Source organism: Trichomycterus rosablanca, chromosome 16 (genome assembly GCF_030014385.1).
Source record: "Trichomycterus rosablanca isolate fTriRos1 chromosome 16, fTriRos1.hap1, whole genome shotgun sequence".
NCBI classification, from domain to species: Eukaryota; Metazoa; Chordata; class Actinopteri; order Siluriformes; family Trichomycteridae; genus Trichomycterus; species Trichomycterus rosablanca.
In genome coordinates, this window is record NC_086003.1 from 11,203,438 (window position 1) to 11,229,156 (window position 25,719).

A 25,719-nucleotide genomic window follows, 5' to 3' on the forward strand; every position below is an offset into this window, starting at 1 on the left:
GCTCTCCAGAACAGGAAGTAATCCAGAGAGCAGGGGAATTCATCACTCAGGGCCTCTCAGCACGTCTGACCGCGATACGCTGATCTCTCACACAGACATGAGCCTTTATGCATATACTGGTTCTTAATGGAGTGTGGACCTGGATTTAAGCTGTACTAGCACAGGAGATATGAATAAAGAGTGCACGTCTGCACTTATGGTTATGTGTACATATATTCATGTGAAGTAAAACACAGTGCTAATAATGTTCAGAAACCTGTTCCACACTTAAAGCATGGAACATCCGGTTTATCTTTATTGGTAATATCCTGGCCTATCTTGTTTATGTAATGAAACATTTTGGCCAACAGCTGCTTCATATTTGACTCACTACAATTTGCTGATTTTTCCCCTGTTCTTACTTTTAGTAGCCTCTCCCCTTTTATCCCTTTTTACAGGATACCTAGTAATGCATCAGCTGGTATTAAGGAAAGTTGCTGAAAAATTTAGTTTAACATCTAATAATGACTTTATATTCTAATAATCTTATATTAATACTTAAGTGGTATAGTTAAACTGTGCTGCTCCTCTGTCAGACAGGCTGTGTTCAGATTGAATTCTTGCCATCCATAACAAAACATATTGATGTGTTGCTGGTTGTTTGTTGGTTTGTTTGTGGCTAAAAATCACAGAGAAATTCAGTCTAACATAACATTCCATGTGCATGTACATATACTATTTAAAACAGTAACAACTGGTGGTGGTGTATGAACATTTTTAGTCCTATTTTCTGCCTCTTGATAAAACTTTGGACTTCTGCTTGTGTGTTTGGCAGATTTCCATGAAAGAATGTTGGCAACACTGATAAACTGGCTTTTGTACCCAGTATTTATCTAAAAATTGATATATCCTCCAAAGAATTTAAATCTATTATGTGTTCACATTTACAGTAACCACTACACAGTAAATTAAAGGTTCTCATTTACAGAAAAAATCTTCAGTTTGAAATTTGAGTCTGAAGTTGAGTTTGAGTCTTTCCAGCAGTTAGCATTGTCTAAAAATGAATGAGCAACACATAAGCCTTTGCCCCTCCGGTGTTGACAACATGGGCATCCTTTTCTGTTTATGTGAATGCTGGTAGGACCCTGGTGGTCATGGCGCATTTCCTTTGGTGACATCAGCCTATGTAGGCCGTCTCCACACCCTGCCCTCCTGCCTGATGTTTCCACTCTATTTCTGCCAGGCATCTATTGTCACCTGGAGCACGGCTTCACACTCTTTGTTTCAGGCGCCTGTTTGGCCCAAGAGAACTATTCTTCAGGTCTCTACCACAAACAAGACTTATTAATAGTCCTGTTTATTGTTGCGCTTTGTATAGAACAAAAGACGTCTACATGCTAATCACACTCTGCGCAGTCCGGGTTCAAACTGTGGCACCTCAGCGATCCAGGCGCTGTGCAAATCGTGCTCCCCTCCGATTCTCAGCCTGCTAAATTAGAGGTCAGCCACCTAATAAGCGTGGAGAGTAAAACAAACGTGTCTGTTTACACAGCCGACATAATTTGAAACCAACACTAAGCGGCACGGTGCCTCGCAGAGGGAAAGTGTCTAAACAAATCAGGTGGATGTGTGAAAATGAGCTGCTGTGTTGTGACTAAAGCTGGCTTGACTTTCTCCACATTCGAGAGGCAAACCCAGTTTAAAGGAATTCCTGCCTCACTACTAGAACTGTCTGTTAAGCTAGTCTGGCTTTTAATTTAAGGTTAAAAAACAGGCATAGTAAGGATTGTAAGGATTGTATGTACAGAAGATGGGATGAATTGGGGAAAATGTGTGATGGATTGTATGTACAGAAGATGAGATGAATTGGGAAGGTATATGATGGATTGTATGTAGAGAAGATGGGATGAATTGGGGAAAGTGATGAATTGCATGTAGAGACGATGGGATGAATTGGGGAACATACGTGATGGACTGTATGTAGAAAAATTGGGATGAATTGGGAAAAGTATGTGATGGATTGTATGTAGAGAAGTTGGGATGGATTGGGGAACGTATGCAATGGACTGCATGTAAAGAAGTTAGGATTAATTGGTGAAAGTATGCAATTGATTGTATGAGGAGAAAATGGGATGACTTGGGGAAAGCATGTGACATATTGTATGTAGAGAAGTTGGGATGGATTGGGGAAAGTATGCGATGGATTTTATGTAGAGAAAATGGGATGAATTGGGGAAAGTATGCGATGGATTTTATGTAGAGAAAATGGGATGAATTGGGGAAAGTATGCGAAGGATTTTATGTAGAGAAAATGGGATGAATTGGGGAAAGTATGCGAAGGATTTTATGTAGAGAAAATGGGATGAATTGGGGAAAGTATGCGAAGGATTTTATGTAGAGAAAATGGGATGAATTGGGGAAAGTATGCGAAGGATTTTATGTAGAGAAAATGGGATGAATTGGGGAAAGTATGCGATGGATTTTATTTAGAGAAAATGGGATGAATTGGGGAAAGTATGCGAAGGATTTTATGTAGAGAAAATGGGATGAATTGGGGAAAGTATGCGAAGGATTTTATGTAGAGAAAATGGGATGAATTGGGGAAAGTATGCGAAGGATTTTATGTAGAGAAAATGGGATGAATTGGGGAAAGTATGCGATGGATTTTATGTAGAGAAAATGGGATGAATTGGGGAAAGTATGCGATGGATTTTATGTAGAGAAAATGGGATGAATTGGGGAAAGTATGCAAAGGATTTTATGTAGAGAAAATGGGATGAATTGGGGCAAGTATGCGAAGGATTTTATGTAGAGAAAATGGGATGAATTGGGGAAAGTATGCGATGGATTTTATGTAGAGAAAATGGGATGAATTGGGGAAAGTATGCGAAGGATTTTATGTAGAGAAAATGGGATGAATTGGGGAAAGTATGCGAAGGATTTTATGTAGAGAAAATGGGATGAATTGGGGAAAGTATGCGAAGGATTTTATGTAGAGAAAATGGGATGAATTGGGGAAAGTATGCGAAGGATTTTATGTAGAGAAAATGGGATGAATTGGGGAAAGTATGCGAAGGATTTTATGTAGAGAAAATGGGATGAATTGGGGAAAGTATGTGATGGATTTTATGTAGAGAAAATGGGATGAATTGGGGAAAGTATGCGAAGGATTTTATGTAGAGAAAATGGGATGAATTGGGGAAAGTATGCGAAGGATTTTATGTAGAGAAGTTGGAATGAATTGGGGAAAGTACGCGAAGGATTTTATGTAGAGAAAATGGGATGAATTGGGGAAAGTATGCGAAGGATTTTATGTAGAGAAGTTGGAATGAATTGGGGAAAGTATGCGAAGGATTTTATGTAGAGAAGTTGGAATGAATTGGGGAAAGTATGTGATGGATTGTATGTAGAGAAGTTTGGATAAATTTTGGAAAGTATGTGATGGATTGTATGTAGAGAAGTTTGGATGAATTGGGGAAAATATGTGATGGATTGTATGTAGAGAAGTTTGGATGAATTGGGGAAAGTATGTGATGGATTGTATGTAGAGAAGTTTGGATGAATTGGGGAAAGTATGTGATGGATTGTATGTAGAGAAAATGGGATTAATTGGGGAAAGTATGTGATGGATTGTATGTAGAGAAAATGGGATGAATTGGGGAAAGTATGTGATGGATTGTATGTAGAGAAAATGGGATGAATTGGGGAAAGTAAGTGAAGGATTTTATGTAGAGAAAATGGGATGAATTGGGGAAAGTATGTGATGGATTGTATGTAGAGAAGTTGGAATGAATTGGGGAAAGTATGTGATGGATTGTATGTAGAGAAGATGGGATGAATTGTGGAAAGTATGTGATGGATTGTATGTAGAGAAGTTGGGATGAATTGTGGAAAGTATGTGATGGATTGTATGTAGAGAAGTTGGGATGAATTGTGGAAAGTATGTGATGGATTGTATGTAGAGAAGTTGGGATAAATTGTGAAAAGTATGTGATGGATTGTATGTAGAGAAGTTGGGATAAATTGTGAAAAGTATGTGATGGATTGTATGTAGAGAAGTTTGGATGAATTGGGGAAAGTATGTGATGGATTGTATGTAGAGAAGTTGGGATTAATTGGGGAAAAAAAGTGTTAAAGGATCAGCACACATAGGTTGAAGCCAAATCTAGTGAAGCATTTATACTCTTTGTCTACAGTGTTGTAAATGAACTGGCTATTCTCTGCTGGAGGATACATTTGCATCAGGTTTTTTTTCTCTCTCATTTCTGTTTGGGAGATAGGGTACTTTACCCACAGCTCATTAGCTGAGCATAAATCCCATGTTGTTGCACTGTAATTTAGCCAATTAACATCTTACTGTTGGATGGCACCTACGTTATAAGTGCAACAAACATGACTAAAAGAATTGGTTTATAATTTATGTCCTGAAAAAAATGTGTCATACAAAGAAAACATATCTATTGTTATGTGAAAACATAAAAACCTGTTAAGTACACTATATGGCCAGAAGTATCTGGACACCTGACCATAAGCTTTTAATACCAAATGGTATTAAAATAGAGTGACCTATAGATCTGTGTGATCTTTACAGCTATAACAACAGTCACTCTTCTGTTGTAAGAAAGCTTCACACAAGACTTTGAAGAATGTCTGAGGGATTTTGTGCCCATTCAGTCAAAAGAACATTCGTACTGCTGGGCACTGATACAGGTCAAAAAAACATCAATTGATGTTCCAGTTCACTCGAAAGCTGTTCAGTGGAGCTGGAGTCAGGGCTTTTCTTTATGTTTTTTTTATAGAGCTTGCTTTGCGCACAAACAGGAACAGGAAAAGGCCTTTTTTAAATTGTTGCTGCACCATTGAAGCATTTAATTTTCTTTATATAATTGTTACATCTGTTATCAATTGTTAAGACTAAAGCACATGAATTAGAGGGGTGTCCTGAAATGTTTGTCTATAAAGTTTATTTAATCCATAAAACATTGGGTTTATTCATTTACACTATTTTAGAAAAGAATAATTTCCTGCTGAATTATGACTGATCATTGTGGTAGCATTTGTTGCAGTAGTAATTTGATGGCATAGCAGGGATATTATTCGTGAGGAGAACAGCAATAAAGGTTCAGGATAATAGTGGTCTGCTAAACACTTGATGGATGGAGCTTGTCTTATCTCCAATTGACCGTGTGACATCAGCAAGGCCTGTGTCAGTAACGTGGAGCTAATGGCGGCATAAGCTGTGGAGCCTGACTGAGCAATCTATTAGCCCTTAATTGCCCCCTACCTGAACTGCCATGAGAGGCTGCATACCCGTTCTGTGTGTGTGAGAAAAAGATCATTCTTTTGAAGTTGGCTGTAAACAAGATCTTTCCTTGCTACTCATCCCATTTCATACACAAAGAAAGCAGAAGTGGATTTTAATGGCATAAGATGTAAGAAGTAATCTAGAACGATACACCTTAAACTCATGCACACACTTGCACTGTCATATCCAAATCTACATATTCTTTATTGTATTAGATATATTCATTCATACCTATATCTGATATTATATTTGTATACATACTATATATAGTATAACGTTTAAAATAATCTATATTATTGCTTTTATTGTATATATTTACACCTACATTTAATATTTAATATTTACATTTATACTTATGTATCAGTATGTATATTTACAAATATACATACTACTGCTCCTATTATTATTATTTTTAGATAACAGTATTAGTATTAGTTTAGTTTTAGTATTACTTTCATACTATACTGTCAGTAGTACGTAGATGCACATATTTTTGCATATTATATATATATAGAATACATGCACATTGTACTTTTGATACACCCTAATTAATTTATTTTAATTTGTATAAGTTATTCTTCTTTTTAAATAATACTTAACTACTGGTGGCCAATTATTTTCCTTGGGATGAATAAAGTATCTATCTATCTATCTATCTATCTATCTATCTATCTATCTATCTATCTATCTATCTATCTATCTATCTATCTATCAAATTATATTAATCTATTATTAAATATCTCAGTAATATTAAAGGAATACACTGGTACCCAAGAGATGAGTGTATAGAGTGTCTAATAAACACAGTTTCTTGCTAGTGGCCCTCAGGGAAGATGGATAGCTTCACTTCCTTGTATTATCTCATAGGTCCCTGACATTTGTCAGCAAGGGAAATGTAGCCGTTTCCTCCAACAGGCTAGAATGCACATGTGGACTTGTGAAGGCCTTTGAACTTCATGATTGTTTTGATCTGATTCTTATCCCACCCTCATATTCAATCTTTCAACCTCAGAGGAAGTTTATGGAGACACAAGAAGCAAGAGCTGAAACAGCAGATTGTGTGTCGTGCATTACAAACTCTTGTGAAATTTGTGAAAATTTATAGAACCACAAATCAAGATTTAACAACATGCTCTTACCAACATTAAGAAATGTAGAAACCAGAAGCTTGCCAAACACTTTTGGGATGACTTGGAATATCAACAGCAAGCCAGGCCTCTTTTGACCAACATCAGTGTCTGAGCTTTTTACTGAACTGGCACAAATTCCTACACGCACACTTCAAAATTCTTGTGAAAAGCCTTTTTAGGAGAGTAATGGCTATTATAGCCAATGAGGAAGGGTCACCTCTATGTGAAAACACATGGTTTTGGAAGGATATATCCAACAAGTACATGGCCAGCTGTACACATACTTCAGTAAATAATCTTTGGTTTGAGAGTGGATAAAGCTACAAAGCCCTACACACACTCGAACTTAACAGGGTCACAGGATAAATTCAGACTAAATGATCCAGAAGCAATCTGCTAATCAATACTTCAATACTTTCACCAATTCTTACTTGGTAAAATTCGTCTGCGATGGTTTTTGACATCTTACAAAAAGGTTTTTCTCAGTTTTGGCACATTCTTCATCTCTCCATCACTCAACCTAAAGCAGGAGGGAGAGAAGGTGGCACACCCCTAGCACTGAGCAATTACTGAAATAAGACCCAGGTGGTCCTCCGTCAGCCTTACCACTTGAGTGCGACTTGACGGCTAATCGATTAGCACTCTCGTGAAAGCGCCGGCACGACCCCTGACCCCTCGGCTAAGCTCCCCATCTGACAGCTGACATGGTGAGTGCTTTATGTGACTGAATTAGAAAATTGCAGTGTTTCTCTCGGTTTCTTAGTTTGCTCTAAACAGAAGATGAAGAGTGGACATTTCTTCAAAACATAGCATGTAAAGAAGGGTGAGAGCCTGTGGCATTCAGACTCGATTGATGAGAGGCACTTGATGTTGCCAAGCCACATTTTCTCCTGTGGTATTTATGCTGGAAATTCCCTTAGCACTAAGATGAGACTGAACTAGTGAAGAGCACCAAAACAAGCCATGCTCATTTTAACCTAAACAGTGTCATTATAAAGCAATAGAGAATAAAATAACACAGACAGGCAATAATATCAATAACTTATATAAACATACTACAAGAGCTCTTCAAAATTGGCTCAGTAGACAACTGAGCTTTAAACTTGTGTGCTGATTTGCATAAACAACTCTTCAGATTTCTAAGTCTACACAAATATTTGCTGCTGCGCTGCTGCTGGTATTAAATGATGGGAGCGCAAAGAGTGATAGATCGGAGGAAGGAGGAAGTGAAAACCGGCGATGTGTGTTGTCACACTCACTGCTGCAAAGTGACAGAAATAACAAAGCATCAATGCCGGCACTCAATGCTGCCATAATCACACCCACTGATTACTAGGTGACAGATTCAGCTCTAATTACCATCTTTAATTGGGGGCAGATTATTCAAAATAATGGGCAGTCTAGTTGCTCAGAGGGATGTTTTGTTGGTGTACAGCTCCAGAATCCTGGGTTTAAACCTTGATTCTAGTTATGTGGGGAGTTTGTTGTATATTTTGTACAGTTATCTGTGTAGGTTTTCTCCGACCTGCCAAAATTGCTGCAACTGTTGCCATGCTTCAGTTTGGGATGTTAAAAATGGGATTTTTCCTCTTTACCATAATATGTCCAGTCTATAATATGTTACGTCTAGTCAAAATAAATTGCAAGGATAAGGTGACACAGCAAGATTCCACTAGCACACCAGCACTGGGAGTTTAAATCTCAGCTCTGCTACCGGTCAGCTGGGCACCAGTTGGGATACAGTGTTAGGACAAGGAGATCTGTGAGTGACTCTCCATATGCGAGACTGGCCTCATGTGCATCTCCACCAAAGTTGGTGGACGCGTTGGAGGGAGCGTGTGTCAGGCGATTATACCTTTGTTGGACGCGATCGGGGTCCCCTGAAGCTGAAGACTAATTGGCTACACTTAAATTGTAAGAAAAAAGGGAGAAAATCCATTAAAATAAAATGCAAAAATGTTTATTTTCCTGCTAGATGTGACGTGAACCTGGCTTGTTTGCACCACAAATGTGAAGAACTCACTATGGACTTTATCAGAGACAAATAATACAGAACTCCAATTATTTTTACTAGTTATAGCTTTTAGTTTATTTTAATTTTGTGTATGTTTGATTTGTGTAAATCCTGTTTATTCAAATTATCCTTCAGGCCACCCAAGGAGAATGGTCCCTGCTGAGTCTGGTTCCTCTCAAGGTTTCTTCCTGTAATTTTAAGGGAGTTTTTCCCTGCCACTGTTGCCCTTGGCTTGCTCAACAGGGGGTTTTTGGTCTGTTGGTCCTGGAGTCTGTAAAGTTGCTTTGAGACAATGTTCAATAAAACTGACTTGAAATTTGACCTGAATTTACAATGTGAACATAGCCTACAAGTAAAGTTTAGACCTAACTTGTTTGTTCTGAATCAGTTTCAGCATTCTTCTTAAAATATAGTATGTACATTTATGTTCACGCTCCCACAAACCTCATGTTTGCTACCAAATAAAGATACTTAACAGGCAATTATAAAATTTTCAGTTTCCTGTGTTTTCATATACAGTACAATGGCGATGTCATAACAGAGTGGTTATGGAGGGTTAAAAACAGTGTCTGCATTGTTCATAGTGTGCTCTAACTGCATTGTTTTCTAGTTTCTAAATTGTTTCTAAATTGCACCCTGCCACTTCGGTCACTCTCTCTTAAGATTTATGCCAGCATCACTTTAAAGGACATAGTTGTTGTTTTTCAGCCCGTGTGCTGAAGGTTGACCAGGACAGGGCCATCGATTTGTGCAGCTGGTGAGCTGAAATAACAATGGCGTGCTCGGCAGGGACTCTGGCCATGTCTTCCTAGTTTGCTTCAGAGGGAAAATTACCTCTCAAGCCCCCCTGTGCCCTCAATCCCCCAGCATGTGTGTAGGACAGGAAGAGTCCACTGATCTACACAAAAGGCTGTGTCTGCATGGCAAGACCACCAGATAAATGACATAATTCCTCAACATGTCCCATTAGGACAAAGGCAGAGGATGCTAAACCTGGCCCAAATTCAGAAATAAAAGTCTACAAGTGTTGTAGTGTCAAGGTGCCTTTGGAAATAGACATTTGTTTGTAGACATTGATAAAGTGTTGACAATTTGACATAAGATTGTACTAACCTATTTTATCTAGTTCTTGGACAAAATTACAATTTTCTTTAATTATTTTTTAAACTACAATTCTATAATGACCAATATTTCTATTGCTGATGACTAAAATAATAAAAAGTTACAATGCCAGAGTAATAAAAGATGGTGCTCACTGGAATTAACACCGCTAAGAACTGACCATTAAGGTAAAGTTGGCCAGAACAGCAGCTATGCTGGACTTTCTTCCTCTAGTCTGGGCAAAAAGGTGCCTAAAACATGAAGCTATGGTGGGGACACACACAGATGCTGGTATTGCAAAAGGAGGGCACCCTCTACCACTATTTGGCAAGGAAGGATGTAAAGGATCCCAAAATATGGCCCAAATAGCATGGCTGAGTAAGTCAGGCCACAAAACCAAATGACGTTGCAATTCATTTTGTTTGGCTGTGGTTCCAGTGGTAATGCCTCAAAAACCCAAGTCTAAACATCACAACGGACAGAAAAAGACAAGTGGCAAATAAGAAGGATAAAGGCCCAGTGTTGCAGGAAAGACATCTCTCTGGTGTGCCAGTATCTCTGCTTTCTATTTAAAACATCGAACCACAAGACTCTTCATGTAAATGATGAACAGAAACTGATTCCATAACATCAATGGTAAGGGAAAAAGGAGAAGCAAGCACTGCAGGTAGACTCAATGAGAGGCTGCCTTCATTCGTCAAGATGGAAGAGTTTGTCCGCCTAGTTTAACAGAAAGGATACCTTTTGAAAGGAAATGTGCAAGTGTGTTTACTATGTTTACTGAACCCTGTAAAAAGCTAATATATTAGAAAAAAGTATTAATGTGTAAAGTATTTCTTCAGTGCAGGAGAAAACAGATACAATCAAACCCTCCTCCAAATACATAAACACACTGGCATATTTGTGTTAATTATGCTAGCAAAGTCTTCCAGAAAGACAGCACCAGGGAGATCATACCAAAGCTGCATCTTATTATAAAGCCCCACATCGGCTTACCACTAACTAGCCAGAAAGACTAGGTTCCTTTATACAGTAGAGCTTGCGACTCAACACAAGCAAACATGAATCATATTTCTCACTGCTAAAGCCTGCTAACACAATTTACAGCCTGAGTTAAGGACAGTAAGTGACTAGATGGCACCAGCTGTATAGAATCTAAAGTGATATAGCAAATAACAAAACTGGTGTTTTGGTCTATTAGTACCTCAGTGGTTGCATTTCTTGCTTATTCAGACTCCTTTGTTTCAGTGTCAATTTTTGAAATAAACAAAAAAAAAAACACAAAGTAGAACTTTGACAGGCCCATCAGCGGAAACGCAGTCATCTGTTAAAATGAACACAGTTTGCCTTTGTTATTTGGACACTGCTATTAATAATGCAGTTATGCATGACTGCCACCTTACCCCCTTAATCATCACCCATCTCACAACCCAAAAAAAAGATGCATTCAGTGCATCTCAACCTGCTGCCATGCTACCTGATTCACTTAAAACAACACACTTTATATTCCCCACACATGAAAATCTGAATTTGTAGGGATTTGCAGTCAACATTTATGAAGTGAATAAGTTCTTCTACTGCACTGTTAGGCGTATGACTTATAAGGTTGTGAATGCAGCATTTCTAGTTTAAAACTTTTTCTGGCAAACATTTCACAGGAAGCTGAGGTCCAGTACTACAACTGACAAGTCTGAAAACACCGAACCAATCAGCCTGTCAATCATTGCTCCCCGCGGCCCTCCAGGGGATTTTCTCCCAGCATCGGTGGGGCTTGAAAAAAAAAACAAAGAGAGGCAGAAAGAAAGCAAAGAGAATTTCAGGTCTACATCAGACTGCTCTTGCTTGAGGCACTGGCACTGAAGCAGCTCAGTCACACACACATACTGTGTTTAAAAATAATAAAACCACCTCCATGTGACCTTCCTCACCAAAGGCCCAGCTACAAAAATCTACAGGTAAGCACATATGCATACCGGCCTACAGAAATACTGCTGGAATATCCACATATCCATCACAATCAAGCCCTAGCACTGAAGCCGGTTGTCTTTGAGTCTTTTTGCTACTTTTATTTAAAGGTTTCTAGTTTTATACCTCCTGAAGACAGTAAAACAAACCAAATGTTGCATTGTTATTAAATCCTGAGGTATCCTGACAAAAGAAATCCTTATATATCACCAGGGAACATTTTACACACTTATCACATTCCTTATACATTATATGGACAAAAGTATTGAGACACTCCTCTTAATTCGTGTGTTCATGTATTTTGAACACACCCATTCCTATCAGATGTATAAAATCAATTATGTAAAATAACAAGTAAAATATTGTAACTATGCCATATGTGACAACAGGCTGGAAAAGACCATTTCCCTTTCCTCCAGTATGACTGTTCCCCTGTGTACTATGCAACATCACTAAAGACATGGTTTGAGAAGTCTGGTGTGTAGGAACTATACAAAGAAATGATTGAAATCCACTGGGATGATGTGGAACGTTGATTGCAAGCAAGGCCTTCTTGCTCTACTTGCTCTTTTGACTGAATATGCATACATTTCCACAGGCACACACCAAAATCTTATAGAAAGCCTTCCCAAAGAAGAGCTGTCATTGCCTTGAAAAAGAGGGTGGTGGTACTACCACATTAATGCCCATGGTTTTGAAATGGGGTGCCCAACAAGCACATTGTAAGATGTCTGGATACTTTTGGCCATATAGTGTATATCATCATATTTGGAGAATTTATATTTATTTATTAGGATTTTAACGTCATGTTTTACACACTTTGGTTACATTCATGACAGGAGAGATAGTTACTCGTTAAACAAGATTCATCAGTTCAAGTATTTAATGTCAAACACAGTCATGGACAATTTTGTATCTCCAATTCACCTCACCTTGCATGTCTTTGGACTGTTGGAGGAAACCGGAGCTCCCGGAGGAAACCCATGCAAATGCAAACTCCACACAGAAAGAACCCGTAAGCCACTGTGCCACCCTCATATTTGGAAAAAGTAACATTTTATAGACATGATTTTTAAATGTGTGCATTTTTGCATGAATATTTAAATATTTTACTTGAGGTCACTAACAGTAAAAGAGTCTGTAGGTAGGCCAAAAGAGCATTTGTGAAGTGACTAAACAATCCCTCAGTCCACTAGAGAAAAGCTAGAAGAAAAGCTAGAGAAAAGAAAATCCAAGTGTAGGAGCAAGCGAGTGGCTGCTCCTGTCAGGCTCCAAAACTGAAAATCTACACATGCTCATCTCCAAAAGCCTCTTTTCTTTCATTTTGTCTCTTTGGAGCATGACAGTGAAGACAGACAGCATTGGAATAAATAGCATAAAGTCATCTTGACGTGAACGCTTTTTGAAGCCCTGTCTAGATCTTAAATCACAGGTTCAAAACCGACCTCCTTACTAGAGCAAAAGCACCGTCACTATGTGCACTATGGAGAGAAGCTGAACTACACTACACAAGTAAAAATACAGCAACAGCAAGGAATGTTTGCTACTTACTGTCCTAATAAAATTACTCATGCACAAGCTCGCACACACTACCTTCCAGGGCCGAATTATAAGCATTCATTACATGAGGAGGGGTTACAGGCCTGGCTGAATCTGTCTATTGACAGAGAGGACGTGGTCGAATTTCCCAGCCAACGGCGTCCGTTTTCTTTTTAATGACGTTGCTAGTAAAAACACGCTCGGCCAGGAGTTGGGCGGTGATTATGGGGAGGGGGCATACACAGTGACTCATTCATGGCTAAGCATACTGTGAGGTCAGGTACCAGAGGGGGTGCAGATTCTGAAAGAAGCTAATGGCCCTCGGAGTGAGTGCGGCTCTGTAAGAGCCAACAGGGGAAGCTGTACCAAACCATGGCTCTATCATCTGGCAGGAGTCCCCTGGAAAGTGGAATTACAGTATGTACAGACTACAGTGGCAAAACAAGATCACTCTGGGCTCAGGCATGGTTTCACACAAGAAACACAATTTTATATTATTTTTATGTGGCCAAAACATATACGGACACATGACCAAGAGCATCTTAAACATCCTATTGCAACACCATGGAAAGGTTTGAAGTGTGTCTGGAGTAATTTTTATCCATTTACTTAAACAATCATTTGTGGAGACAAGCACTGGTGTTGAACAAGAAGACATGGTTTCAAATTTTCCCAAAAGTGTTCAGTAGGGTTGATGTCAGGGCTCACATAAGGGAACAGTTGTGCTGGAAAAGATTTCTTTCCTGAAACTGTTGCCACTTTGCACTTAATAATGGATTTTTTACACTTGTTAGCAATGTATGTGGCAGAACAGTGCCAGTAATTGGAAGGTTGTCCACTTTTGTTTGGTCATATAGTGTATATCAAGAGATAAACTATGGCTAGAAGACTAGAAGTATTTGAACACTACCATAAGCTTGTTGGACATTCTATTAAAAAAACAATTAGTATTAAAATAGAGTGACCTCTATGTGATTTTTTTAGCTATAACAACAACCAGTCGCCTGAAAAGGCTTCTCACAAGACTTTGAAGCATGTCTGTGAGAATTTGTGCGCATTCAGTCAAAAAAACATTTGTACGGCTGGGTACTTGTTGGTCAACAAAGCCTCAATTGATGTTCCAGTTTATTCCAAAGCTGTTCAGTGAGGCTGAGGTCAGAGCTTTTGTGTCTTTATAGAGCTTGCTTTGTGCACAGGGGTACAGACGTGCTGAAACAGGAAAGGGTTTTCCCTAAACTGTTGCTGCAAAGTTGGAAGCATAGAATTTCCAACTTATATAATCGATTTATTACACTTGTTAGCCATTGTTGTAACTAAAACACATTAATTAAAATTTTAGAAGGGGTGTTGCAATACTTGTCCCAAGTCTTTCTGCTGCTTTTATATATATAGAGAGAAGGGGTAGCTCAGTGTTTACGGTACTGGACTAGTAATCAGAAGGTTGCTGGTTTAAGCCCCATCACAGCCAAGTTGCCTCTCTTTTATGGTGCAAAAACTATTGCTACTGCAGACTAACTCCCAACTCAAACCGAAGCATTATGTCAGCACAGTAACGATACTGTATGATTTATTCTTTTTTTCTTAGCATTTAGAGCCCTAAGTCGTGTTTAAAATGCAGCCTGCTGTGATTTGTGCTTCTGTACATGCACAGTATGAATACAAAAGATATCTGATTAAAAGAAAACATGCATCTGAATAACACTATCTAATAATCAGTTCAAATGATATAATAATTACATTATTTTTTCAATTTTCAATGTAATGTAATTATTCAATGTAATTAAACTAAGCTAAAAGGGCTGTGCTAAAGTACCATGCAACGCCAGCTTCCCTCAACCTCACTGAACACTTTTGGGATTCATTCCCTCAACCCCAATGAACACTCTCGGGATAAATTGGAACATTTATTTAAAAAGCCAGGCCTTTTTGTCCAATGACAGTGCCTGTCCCCAAAAATGTTGTCCAAAAATCCTGGGTCATCAGGGATTTTACAGTAATCCAGATCACTAAACACTGAGCCACATTTATTTATTAACACTATACAATAATAAAAGCTAAAATATTTGATTAGGTTGTATTTTGCACCATTATTATTTTTCACCATAAACTTAAATTCTACAGTGCATGAATTAGACAAATACCCGAGTTGGTACATGGTTGGTGTTGACTCTTCCTGAACACTACAATCACACTGCCTCCCTACTTCTTTCAAAAGGCTGATAATATCTGAGGGTTTTGTAACAAAGATACACAGGAGCACATCTTTGTATTATGTACCCTGGGGCAAGGAGCTTTCCCCCTTGGCCGTACCTCAGTCATGCACTTTGTAAACCCTAAAGAGTCTGCATCCTGAGGTGAGTGTGTGCCTGCCACCTCCCTAAACACAGCCTAAGGGCACAGTATTCTGTACGATCAGCAGGGCAGTCCTCCTGGATGCTAATGTTTATAATGTCTGTGAAGTTGGTTTCTGTTCAAGTAGTTTTAAAAAACAAATGAATCCTTTGAAATGTAATGAATTCTGGCTCCACGTTATACAAGTATAGATATTAATAAAAGAAAAGTCTTCTTAACGGAAATACAAGATAACATGCAAAATATCTGTTTATAGGACATTAAATCTTGGACAAACATTTCTGAAATCAAATCAACTGTAAACATTGGCTTTTAACCAGTGGAAAGGTGCAGATATGGATCCTAAATGAGCTAAATGAATAAAACATCCTCATTCTTTCTGTAGATCTCTCCTTATTTCTCAATTTTTCTGCCTCTCCCTCCCCCTCTCTCTATCTGACACAAAGTCAATGTCATGAATAATTCACCAGCCTCACTCTCTCTCAGAGCCACGGGTGACCTTTCCCCGCAGGAAGTGGATTCAAAACACAACAATAAGCCCCTGAGCGCAGAGGGATCCTGGCTAACAGGACACTAAAAACACAACCGGGGATACAGAAATCTCCAGGATCCCATATATTACGCATTCATGAATTATTCAGTTATGGAGCCCATAATGCACCCTGAATAAACACAGCCCACATGCTAAAAGATGCATGGTGTTCGTGGCTAAGGTACTAATCACGGCAAATGCTGAAGTAAGCAAACTAACCTTCCTCACACTACAGTCATTAGCTGTTGTTGTTGACCTGCACAGTATCTAACTAGTAAGAAATTTAAAATATCACTACAAAACCACTAAATCTAAAATAAATGTTTAATTCCATTACATTTACTACTGCTTTTACTGCTACTAATTATTATTATTATTTATTAATGTATTTATTTATTATGATTTTAACTTCATCTTTTACACTTTGAGTACAGGACAGGAAGTTACAGCTTACACATGATTTATCAGTTCAAGTTTAATGTCAACCACCATCACGAGCAATTTTGTATCTCCAATTTACTTAACCTATATGTCTTTGGGAGGAAACCGGGGCTCCCAGAGGAAACGCACCCCGACACTGAGAGAACATGCAAACTCCACACAGGAAGGACCTGGACTGCTCCACCTGGGAATCAAACCCAGGACCTTCTTATTGTGAAGTTACAGAGCTGCTCTGAGCCATTTATTAACTGAATCTTTTGATAATGTTATGTACTGTAGATGGTACAATCCCTAAATTCCTTACAATTGTGCAGGGAGAAACATTGTTCTTTAACTAGTCTACATCCTTGTATACTTTTCTGCAACGTGATGAATTGTTACCCATCCTTGCTCAAAAACATTTAAACATTTCGTTAATGTTTTTTTTTACCCTATGATGGCAGCATCACCTGCTTTTTGAAGTTATTTTTGTGTTTGTTTTTGGGCTTAATTCATGTCCCAATGTTTTAGAAATGTGTAACAAACATTAAATTAGGAATTAGTGTATATTTCTCATCATTGTTCTGTTTTCAATTAAATCCCTGCAAATGACAATCTACAAAGAACTGCTTCCTGTTTTTATTTGCATTTTACCTACTGTCCCACCTTACTTGAATTCGGGTTGTATTTCAGAGAAGAGCTCAGTGAAGTGTGACCCTGCACCCTGTGCACATTTTCAGTTCTTGTTTCTCTGTTTACTATTTCTATATATTACAATTCTTAAAATGATAAACCTTTCATTTTCTCTAAAGGATAAATACTTTTTATTTAAGTAAGTTTATTGTAACCTTGGTTCACTAATTTAGCAGTGGCCACATTGACATTAAAGAATACATATAAAACACAGGCTAAAAAAAGAAAGAAAACAAAAAGAAACAAGCAAAAGTTGTTTTTCTTTTTGACATTCTCATGCACCTGTGAAAGAGTGTAATATAAATCAGGAAGTGACATCAGCACCCTAGGAGGGGCTTTTCCTGTCTGCCATTCTGGGCCATGGTCAAAAATTTAATTTAGCAGGAAACGCTAATCATCAGGTCAATGTATGATGTGTCCTCAGCAGGGGATCCAAATGTACACACAAGCTCAAGCTAAAAACCTTCCAAAAATATTGCAAAAATGATAAAAGCCAATCTTCATACAATTAAGCATCAGACTCACTACACAGCAGTCTGTGTAAAGAGTCTGAGCTTTTTAAAATGTATTTTCTAAAAACAAGTCAGTCAGAGTATTATATAGAGTATTTATACAGATATAGAGTACTGGCTACTCTAAATCACACTCTTGGTGTGAAAGGGAATGAGTGGGCCGGCATGTGTGTGGCCTGTGATGGATTGGCGCCCTATCTAGGGTGTATTATTGTTTTGGGAACCACAGCAGATCTGATCAGGATGAAGCACTTATGAAAATCAATCATTAAATCTGTGCATACATTATGTGCATACGTGTGAATAAGTGTGCATATCCTTGGGTCCAGTAAGTGGATAAGGACATACAACTAATTTTTGCAATGTTATGCAGTACAGATAATGTTGTCTCAGCATCTAATAAATAAAGACAGTTAGAGGACTTTATTAATACTAACAGCTGAAAGCTTGTGATTAAATACATGACTAACATACTAAACTGGCATAATCTTTAACTGTCCCGTTTCAGTGAATATCTGCCCACTGTAGTCTTATATTCATGTTTTTGAGTGAAACCAAATCTGTCCTTCCATTGTAGCCCATCTACATCAAAGTTTAGCATGTACATTTTGAGAAGAGTTATGTAACTTTTCTCAATACAGTTTGGTGATTTGTCTCTAACTTCTCTCATCAAGGATTTTCCCTCCAATAAACTGCTGCTCACTGGATGTTATATATTATTCTTACTATTCTGTGTAAGCTCTGAAGACTGTTGTGTGTGAAAGTCACAGGAAATGTTGCAGTTTCTTACACACTCAAACCAACAACCATAACAGTCAAAGTCACTTAAATGACATATTCCACTGATGTTTGATGTGAATATTAATTGAAGCTCTTGACCTATGTCTGTGTGATTTTACGCATTGTGCTGCAGCCGCATGACTGGCAGATTTGAATAAATGGCAAAATTACATGAATGAGTGGGTGTACAGGTGTTTTAATACAGCTGCAATTGAGTGTAAGCTTTAAATGCTTTATATGGCTTTAGCAAACATGTCCAAATGTCCTCCTGTTGTGTGATGATGTCTAAATCCAGGACCTCACTTATTTATTAACCGTCCTTCCAAGGAGGGCAGTAAGTTTAAATAAAAAGAAATCGCCATCTTTGACTAGAACTTTGTAAATTAAGTGCAGAAATGTAAAGCCACCACATTATAATTTTTTTAATGAGGCATGAAGAATAGAACCCAGCTTACGCAAACTTCAAGGAGTTTATGCTGACCTAATGGTGCCGTAAAGAAGAAGCCTCTGTGAAGGGTGATTGACAGACGAGTTTATGGGGGTTTGATTGACAGGCCTCAGCACACACACACACACACACACACGTTTAGCCCTATGATTGGTCTTATCTCAAACAGGGGGTATACGGTGCTTCCTTCCTCCCCACAGGCCTTTCCCTTAGTACTGACAGGACACACACCAGTGGTTCCACTGCCTGTAGCAAAAAACACACCCGCCCACGAACGCACAAAAACACACACAGACACGCACACACACAAAGGTAAATGCACCAGATTTTGGGGTTGGTAGACCTTGAAGCCACTGGCATGTTTGGGGAGGAACAAAATGTGCACAGAGCAGAGATTAAAAAGACGTTATGTTTGTATATAAGTGTTTACTTATGGATTAGTGGATTCACAACTTCATTACCCTGATAATGTAAAAGTATATGGGGCTATTTTATATCAGATAAGAAGTTGGGTAGTAAGGTTGATTAGCACTACATTTTTTTACCTTATACTATACAGACCTATAATGCTGTTCTGGTTAAAAAAAAAAATGGTAAAAATGTCTTTATAACAGGGTCATGTTGGTTATGAGGAGGAAATAAATTTGGTCACATGATTAATCTGGTCACATATATAAATAATTATAACAGTTTAGCAGATTGCTTGAAATCAGCTAATGGCCAAATTAGATAACTGGCAAAAATCCATTTTATCATTATTAATGATAACGTAAAGGCAAACTAAGTCATTAGAGAGATTAATGGAAACGCAAAAACTAGATAATAAACACCAAAATGCTAAGTTAAAATTCATCAGCACACAGTGACTGAGTGACAGCAAGATGAGGTAAAGTATAAATACAAATGTGAGAAAGTGAGAGCGAGTGAGACCCCCTCACTCTCAGCCCAACACAGCCCACTCTTTTGAGGTCAACCAGGCGAATGATGGGATTGCAGTCTGCATGAACTGCATATTGTTAACCTTATATTAGCTTGGAGAGGTAGAGGTCCATGTTATGTTTTTAGCTGTTTTGCATGCCTGGATTAAGTGGGCCACACGCAGTCGAGTACAAAAGAGCAGCACTGAGAATGACCGGAGAACCTCTGCATGCTACAGAAGTAACGTTCCAGATTTTTACCCACGTCCCTCCTCGTTTTCTCAATATCTTAATTTCTGTCAATCTTCTTTACACCTTTCTTGGTTTCTTTCTGCCCTTCCTTCTGTTTGCTTCTTTCAGTCTCACTCTGTGTGCCATTCCTCTCTCTAATTGCTTCACAATAACCCCCAACTGTCAGGGCTTATGCTAACAATGTCTAGATCAGCTTAATGGGAAACAAAGTGAAGAGACCATGTGGCCAGCAATGGATAGGGATAATACACCAATTCAGGCCTTTTAGTAGTTGATGTTACAATAGACTGCTGCCGTCATTTCTCACACACATTAATGTGAGAATGTTTTTCTTTATCTTAAAACTGGTCATTTCATCCATAACTTGTCTTTTTTCATCAACAAACTGGTCACTTTACCACAGAAATCATTATGCAACAATATGCATAAATATTATATTACATGATTTCAGTCTTACATTAAGATTAAGATTATCATATTTAATTGCTCACCAATCTGTCTTCTGTTTTTATTTACATTTTACCTACTGTCCCAACTTATTTGGATTTGGGTTGTATTTCAGAGGAGAGCCAAACGTGTCAAAAAATATATGCATTATGCATTAATATGCATAAATATTTTATTAGATAATTTCATTTAATTGCCCACCAATAATAATAATTAATATTAATAATAACACAACATACCTGAGGTCAAAACAAGTAGTCCTAAAATATTTTCTAACTTAACATCTTGTCATTCAAAAGCTTTTAAAAGAAGTTTCTCCATGTCTGAAACTTAAAAAAATACACTAGTTTACAGTATATAATTTTAATTATCCAACATTAAACTACACCCAGTTTATTGTGTTTAACTATGGATATAGATAACAAGTAGCACATACAAATGACAGTCTATGATTATAAATTGTTTGCTTGTTTCTGTCATTTGCTTAATTATGAAAAGACCTATGTTACGTCCACTGATTAAACACTCAATTTACTACACAGAGAGCCAGGTCTTCTCTTTCAACATCAAAACCAACAAATTCCCACAAACACACTTCAAAATCTTGTGGGAAAACCCAGGAGAGTGGACACTGTTATACCCAGAAAAAAGAGGCCCAAATACCTCATAATTACCAATTATTATGAAATGTATAACAAGCTAATGATCTGGTGTCCACATATCATTTTGGTAATATACTGTATGTTTACCATATATTTGCATTACTGGTGTTGGCTAAATATTTGTGTTTGCCAGACTACTCACAACCCAGCACTGATAGTGAGGTGTTTAATGAGAAATGGTCACACATTGAAATAGAAATTATAAAAAAAAAAAAATAGTACCATGCAGCTGATGCACATCACAAAAGATATGAGTACAACAACTCTGAAATGTAACATCAATAATAAGCATCATTTATTGCCATGCCAGTTATTTTTCCACATTTTATTGTATTATTGGCACAGGGAGAAATTAGGGGGTTGATTGCCACTAAGGTACAAGTGAACCTCTAACAAACAAAACAAAATGTTTTTAAGCTCTTATTAGCTGCAGTAAATCTGTAATTTATGTTTCATTTACAGTTAACTGTGCTGTCTTTTTGTCATTTTGATGGTTTACATTTTACTACTAAGTAATACAAACTTTTTACAGCAAATTATTTAAACCCAGGGACAATGAGTTTTTGGAATAAAACAGGCATCTATCTTTTTAACATATACAAACTAGCAAACACACCTCAATAATGCTTTATTCCAGCAGAAAAATGAATACAAATGTAATAGCGCCTCTTTCCTCTGCTTTGACCTCTGGTTTGTGCATCCCAGAATAAGACTGAAGAAATATTCACATACCCACACATACTTTATCACACCTCTTTCAAGCCATAAGCTCTTAGGTCTCAGAAACAACAAGCACCCTGAAAGTTGAGATGACCGATAGTAATCGCTAGAAACACAATGACAACTGACGTACTCTTGACCTATTCCTCTTAAAAATCTCAACAAAATCTTAAGCAAAAAACAACACACGACAAAAATACTTTTAAATACATCAAACTCAGTCTTTGTCTGGAAATATCTGTGCATGTTTTATATTTAATGTGGATGTGTGTAGGTCTATGTAGTATGAATACAGCTTTCAATGTAATGTTCTACTTATGTGACTCATCAGTCTGTTTTGATTCTGATTCACTTAACTAAGAGCAGTCAGGACTGAATTATTTGTTTTACAATAAGCACATGAATAAAAATTAGAGATACACAAACATACAAATCTGAACAACCATCCAACTGCTGTATCATTACAAATCTTCTAAACGTAAAGAGCATTTTAACTTGTGTGAACTTTTGTTTTTGCTGTTAAATAGCAAAGAAATTGCATACAGCTGATTTTATAGGAAATATAACTAGCTACATGTTGACTTAATTTTACTGAATTGTATTTTGCTAACCACACTTAGCCAGATGTTCTATTGACAGATTCCACTGTGATTTCCTCCTTGAACTGATTATATAAATATCTTGAATGGCCAAGTCACTCCTCCAAAAAGTACACCATATTTTGAAATATTTTATACAAAAAAACAAAGCAACAAAGTGAGAGATAACTGGCTATACATTCACAAGACCCAAACGTCAACACATTAGCAACTCGTCAATCACTTATCAATCACTAGTCAAATCCTTATGTACTGTCACATGTTTTCCCCATGTTCACATGTGTTTTCTTTAGGTACTCAGGTTTCCCTACACTTTCCAAAAAGTGCCAGTAAAAGAGCTGGCCCTTTTCATTTTAAAGTTTAACGGAATTGGCCAGTGCTTTGTCCAGGGTGTGCTTTGGCCCTGCAAAAAGTGTTTCCAAGTGGACTTCAGACCCAGTATAACCCCAAACAGGATCAAAATGGCCAATAAATATATTAGTCATTTTACCTACATGTACAGAAAACTGATTCATTTTTAAGCAAGTGTTGAACTTATAAAGAAAAGTATTATGACTTTGCCAAAAATGGTTTAAATGCCACTGTTTTAGAGGAAGGGGTACCTTTAAAATGAGTGTCAGATCTCCATGCGAGTGTCCCTAAGGATAGATTCACATAATTCATTGATTGCAGAGCTAAAGATCCTGCCACAACACTGAGTAAAAGAGACTCTACAACCGAGCTGAGATCTCTGACCCGTACAAGTAAACGGCTCCAGAATTCGGATAGTAGCTTCCACATTGAGCAAAACCACTTTCTGCAAAACCCACCTTAAAAGAACCAAGTGTACCTGAGGCACTGCACACAAATGCAAACATCTACAGCACAAACACCAATAAAACAGCAATGTCCAAGAATGTGGCTAATAGCTTGGTAGTACTGCTAACAAGAAAATTACACATACAACTATTAAGCTACAATATTGCATAACAAAGCAATAACAGTGGAACATAAAAATGATGGAAAGCTCTTTAGAGGAGGAGATTTTGGACAGATGGATACCGAGTGGAGGAGAGAAGTGTTGTATTCAGGTACGTGAGGGAAAGAGAGAGCTAAAGAAATAAAGTAAGGAAGAGGGAGGGAGGCCCGAAGCCTTTGGCTGCTATTGTTTCGAAGCCTATTATCCATGTGGATTTTATTAAGAAAAACGAAAGAAATACAAGTACAGCCTTTCCCAGGTTTTGGATGTGGAAAGTAAAATCAGGCCAATTACCAATTTGAAGCATTTACCATGCTGATATTATCTAGATTGTTTGCATGGTTACTGTCAAGCAATCTATTAAAACAGATTTTTTATATCTTGTGACAGATATTGGCTGTGATTTCTTTTCTACCTCTTTAACAATTGATTTGAATAAACTCAATGACACAAAACATAAAAACATACCAATGATCTAGATAAGCAACAAAATAAGATAAAATAAATAAAATCCTATACAGCTCCCTTATTTCAAAAATAAAAAGCCATGCATTAGATGAAATTGCTCTGACGTGTTGGGCTTAGCACAGCAAAAGCACAGCTCAACAAACAGTCTGACAACATCCAGAGATCCACAGCATTAAAGCCAACAAGATAATAGGAACCTATCCAAATATCGTAGGTACACAGCCAGCAAAACAATTGGAAGGACGCAATCACCCAGTGCACCCTAGCCCTACAACACAAGTGCCAATTAGCATGATGAACACATACACACAAGCATCTGTCATAGCAAAGTAATGAGGAGGAAGTTCCCCTACCTGTCGATGATGACGGGGTCTGAGGGCGTCTCATTTCGGTTCCCACAGCTCTTTTTGTCGCAACACCGACTTACATAGGGGTAAGGAGAAGAAAGATGCATTAAGAAAGGAATCATTTAGCACTGAAAGATAACAAGCCTGCAGTTGTAATGCTAGAGAGCAGTGTGACCATGTTATACACGCATCAACTTCTTTTTAATGCAGACAATTACAACTAGATAACACCTTGATGGGTAGAAATAAGTCATATACAATTTATAATACAAATATTATTTAAGGTGAGAAAATGAAAAATTATACAGAAAATAAAACTGTATAAAATATAATACAGTTGAGGTCAAAATGTTTACATATGTGGTATATTGTATCATATTGTATTTTTTTTCTTTAATACTTATGCTTTCAGCAAGCATGACAAAAGGTATTGTGTTCTGCATCAACAACTGAATCAGGATCTCTCATAGTTGCTGTTCATTGACCTTTGCACTTTTGTGGCATCACAAGAAATCTCCCATATGCCAATATCCTATTGATTGTCCCGTCCCATGTGATTCTTTTTTACTTTTCTTAATTTTATCAAAATATGTAGCAAGACCCCCCTCTAGGCTCACTGCACTTGCCCCCCGGTTAAGAAAACCACTGTTTTAAAGAACATGTGCCATGGAAGTACTGAGATTTTAATTGTTTCCGCAACTGCACTATTCTGTGTTCAGTACTTTCACAAATATTCTTTGATAAGTTAATTACAGGATAAAAAGAGCTGGTTAAAAATAAATATGCAGCAACTTCTATATTTAATTTAGTGTTGTTCGCCATTTACTTCATCATTGATTTTAAAGCAGAAGCTTCTTTCTTGTGTATGTCAAGTACCTGAAAAGCTTTAAATATTTATATAAGTTGTGTATAAGCCAAAGATCGGGTATGAATAGATGACGAGGTTGTATTCGAGGGGTTAAGGGTGATAAAGGGGAAGTGAAAGGGGGTTAGAAGCAGCTTGAAGAGAGAGAGACCTCAGGCTCGGATTTCCACTGCACAGATGGCAGCGGGACTGTGAATGGGGTTGGGAATGAAACTGTCACATGAAACCCTTGGCATTGTCCTTTTTCCCCAACAGTTTCTCAATCTCTTTCCATCTTCTTCCTCTTTTTTCAAGTTTTTAGGACAATGGATAAACTGTGTGTTGTGTATCATCAATTATCTGTTCAGCACATAACATAAAGTGTACATAAAATACATATGATAAATATGAGTAGCATATTTTGGTTTAACTGGGGTCATACCACTTAAAATAGTCAAATAAATAATATTTTTTCAACATTTTTAGGAACTGTTAGCTGTGTCACTGTACTACAAAGTATTTTCTTTAGTATTGTCTTAAAAGCATAGTAAAATAAAAGCTTGATGCTGGTTGTGCAGCAAAGGTTAAATACAGCAGCTATACAATGTTAATAAATAGAACGTGTGTTTGCTACAGATATTACAGTATGAGGTGTCATGTATACATTACATTATTTTAACAGATTAAGCTCAAATGATATTAATAATATCAGCTACTGTTCAGAGAAAGTATTTT

General features: G+C 37.6%; 1 protein-coding gene across 1 annotated transcript in view; it reads right to left on the minus strand.

Annotated features, from left to right (window-relative positions):
- The window catches only part of ebf1b (EBF transcription factor 1b), a 123,553-nt gene that overhangs the window by 82,957 nt on the left and 14,877 nt on the right, over positions 1-25,719 (minus strand). The window contains exon 6 of the mRNA XM_063010988.1: positions 24,147-24,215. Coding sequence (XP_062867058.1) covers positions 24,147-24,215 — 69 coding nt within the window. The remainder of the gene's footprint in view (positions 1-24,146; positions 24,216-25,719) is intronic.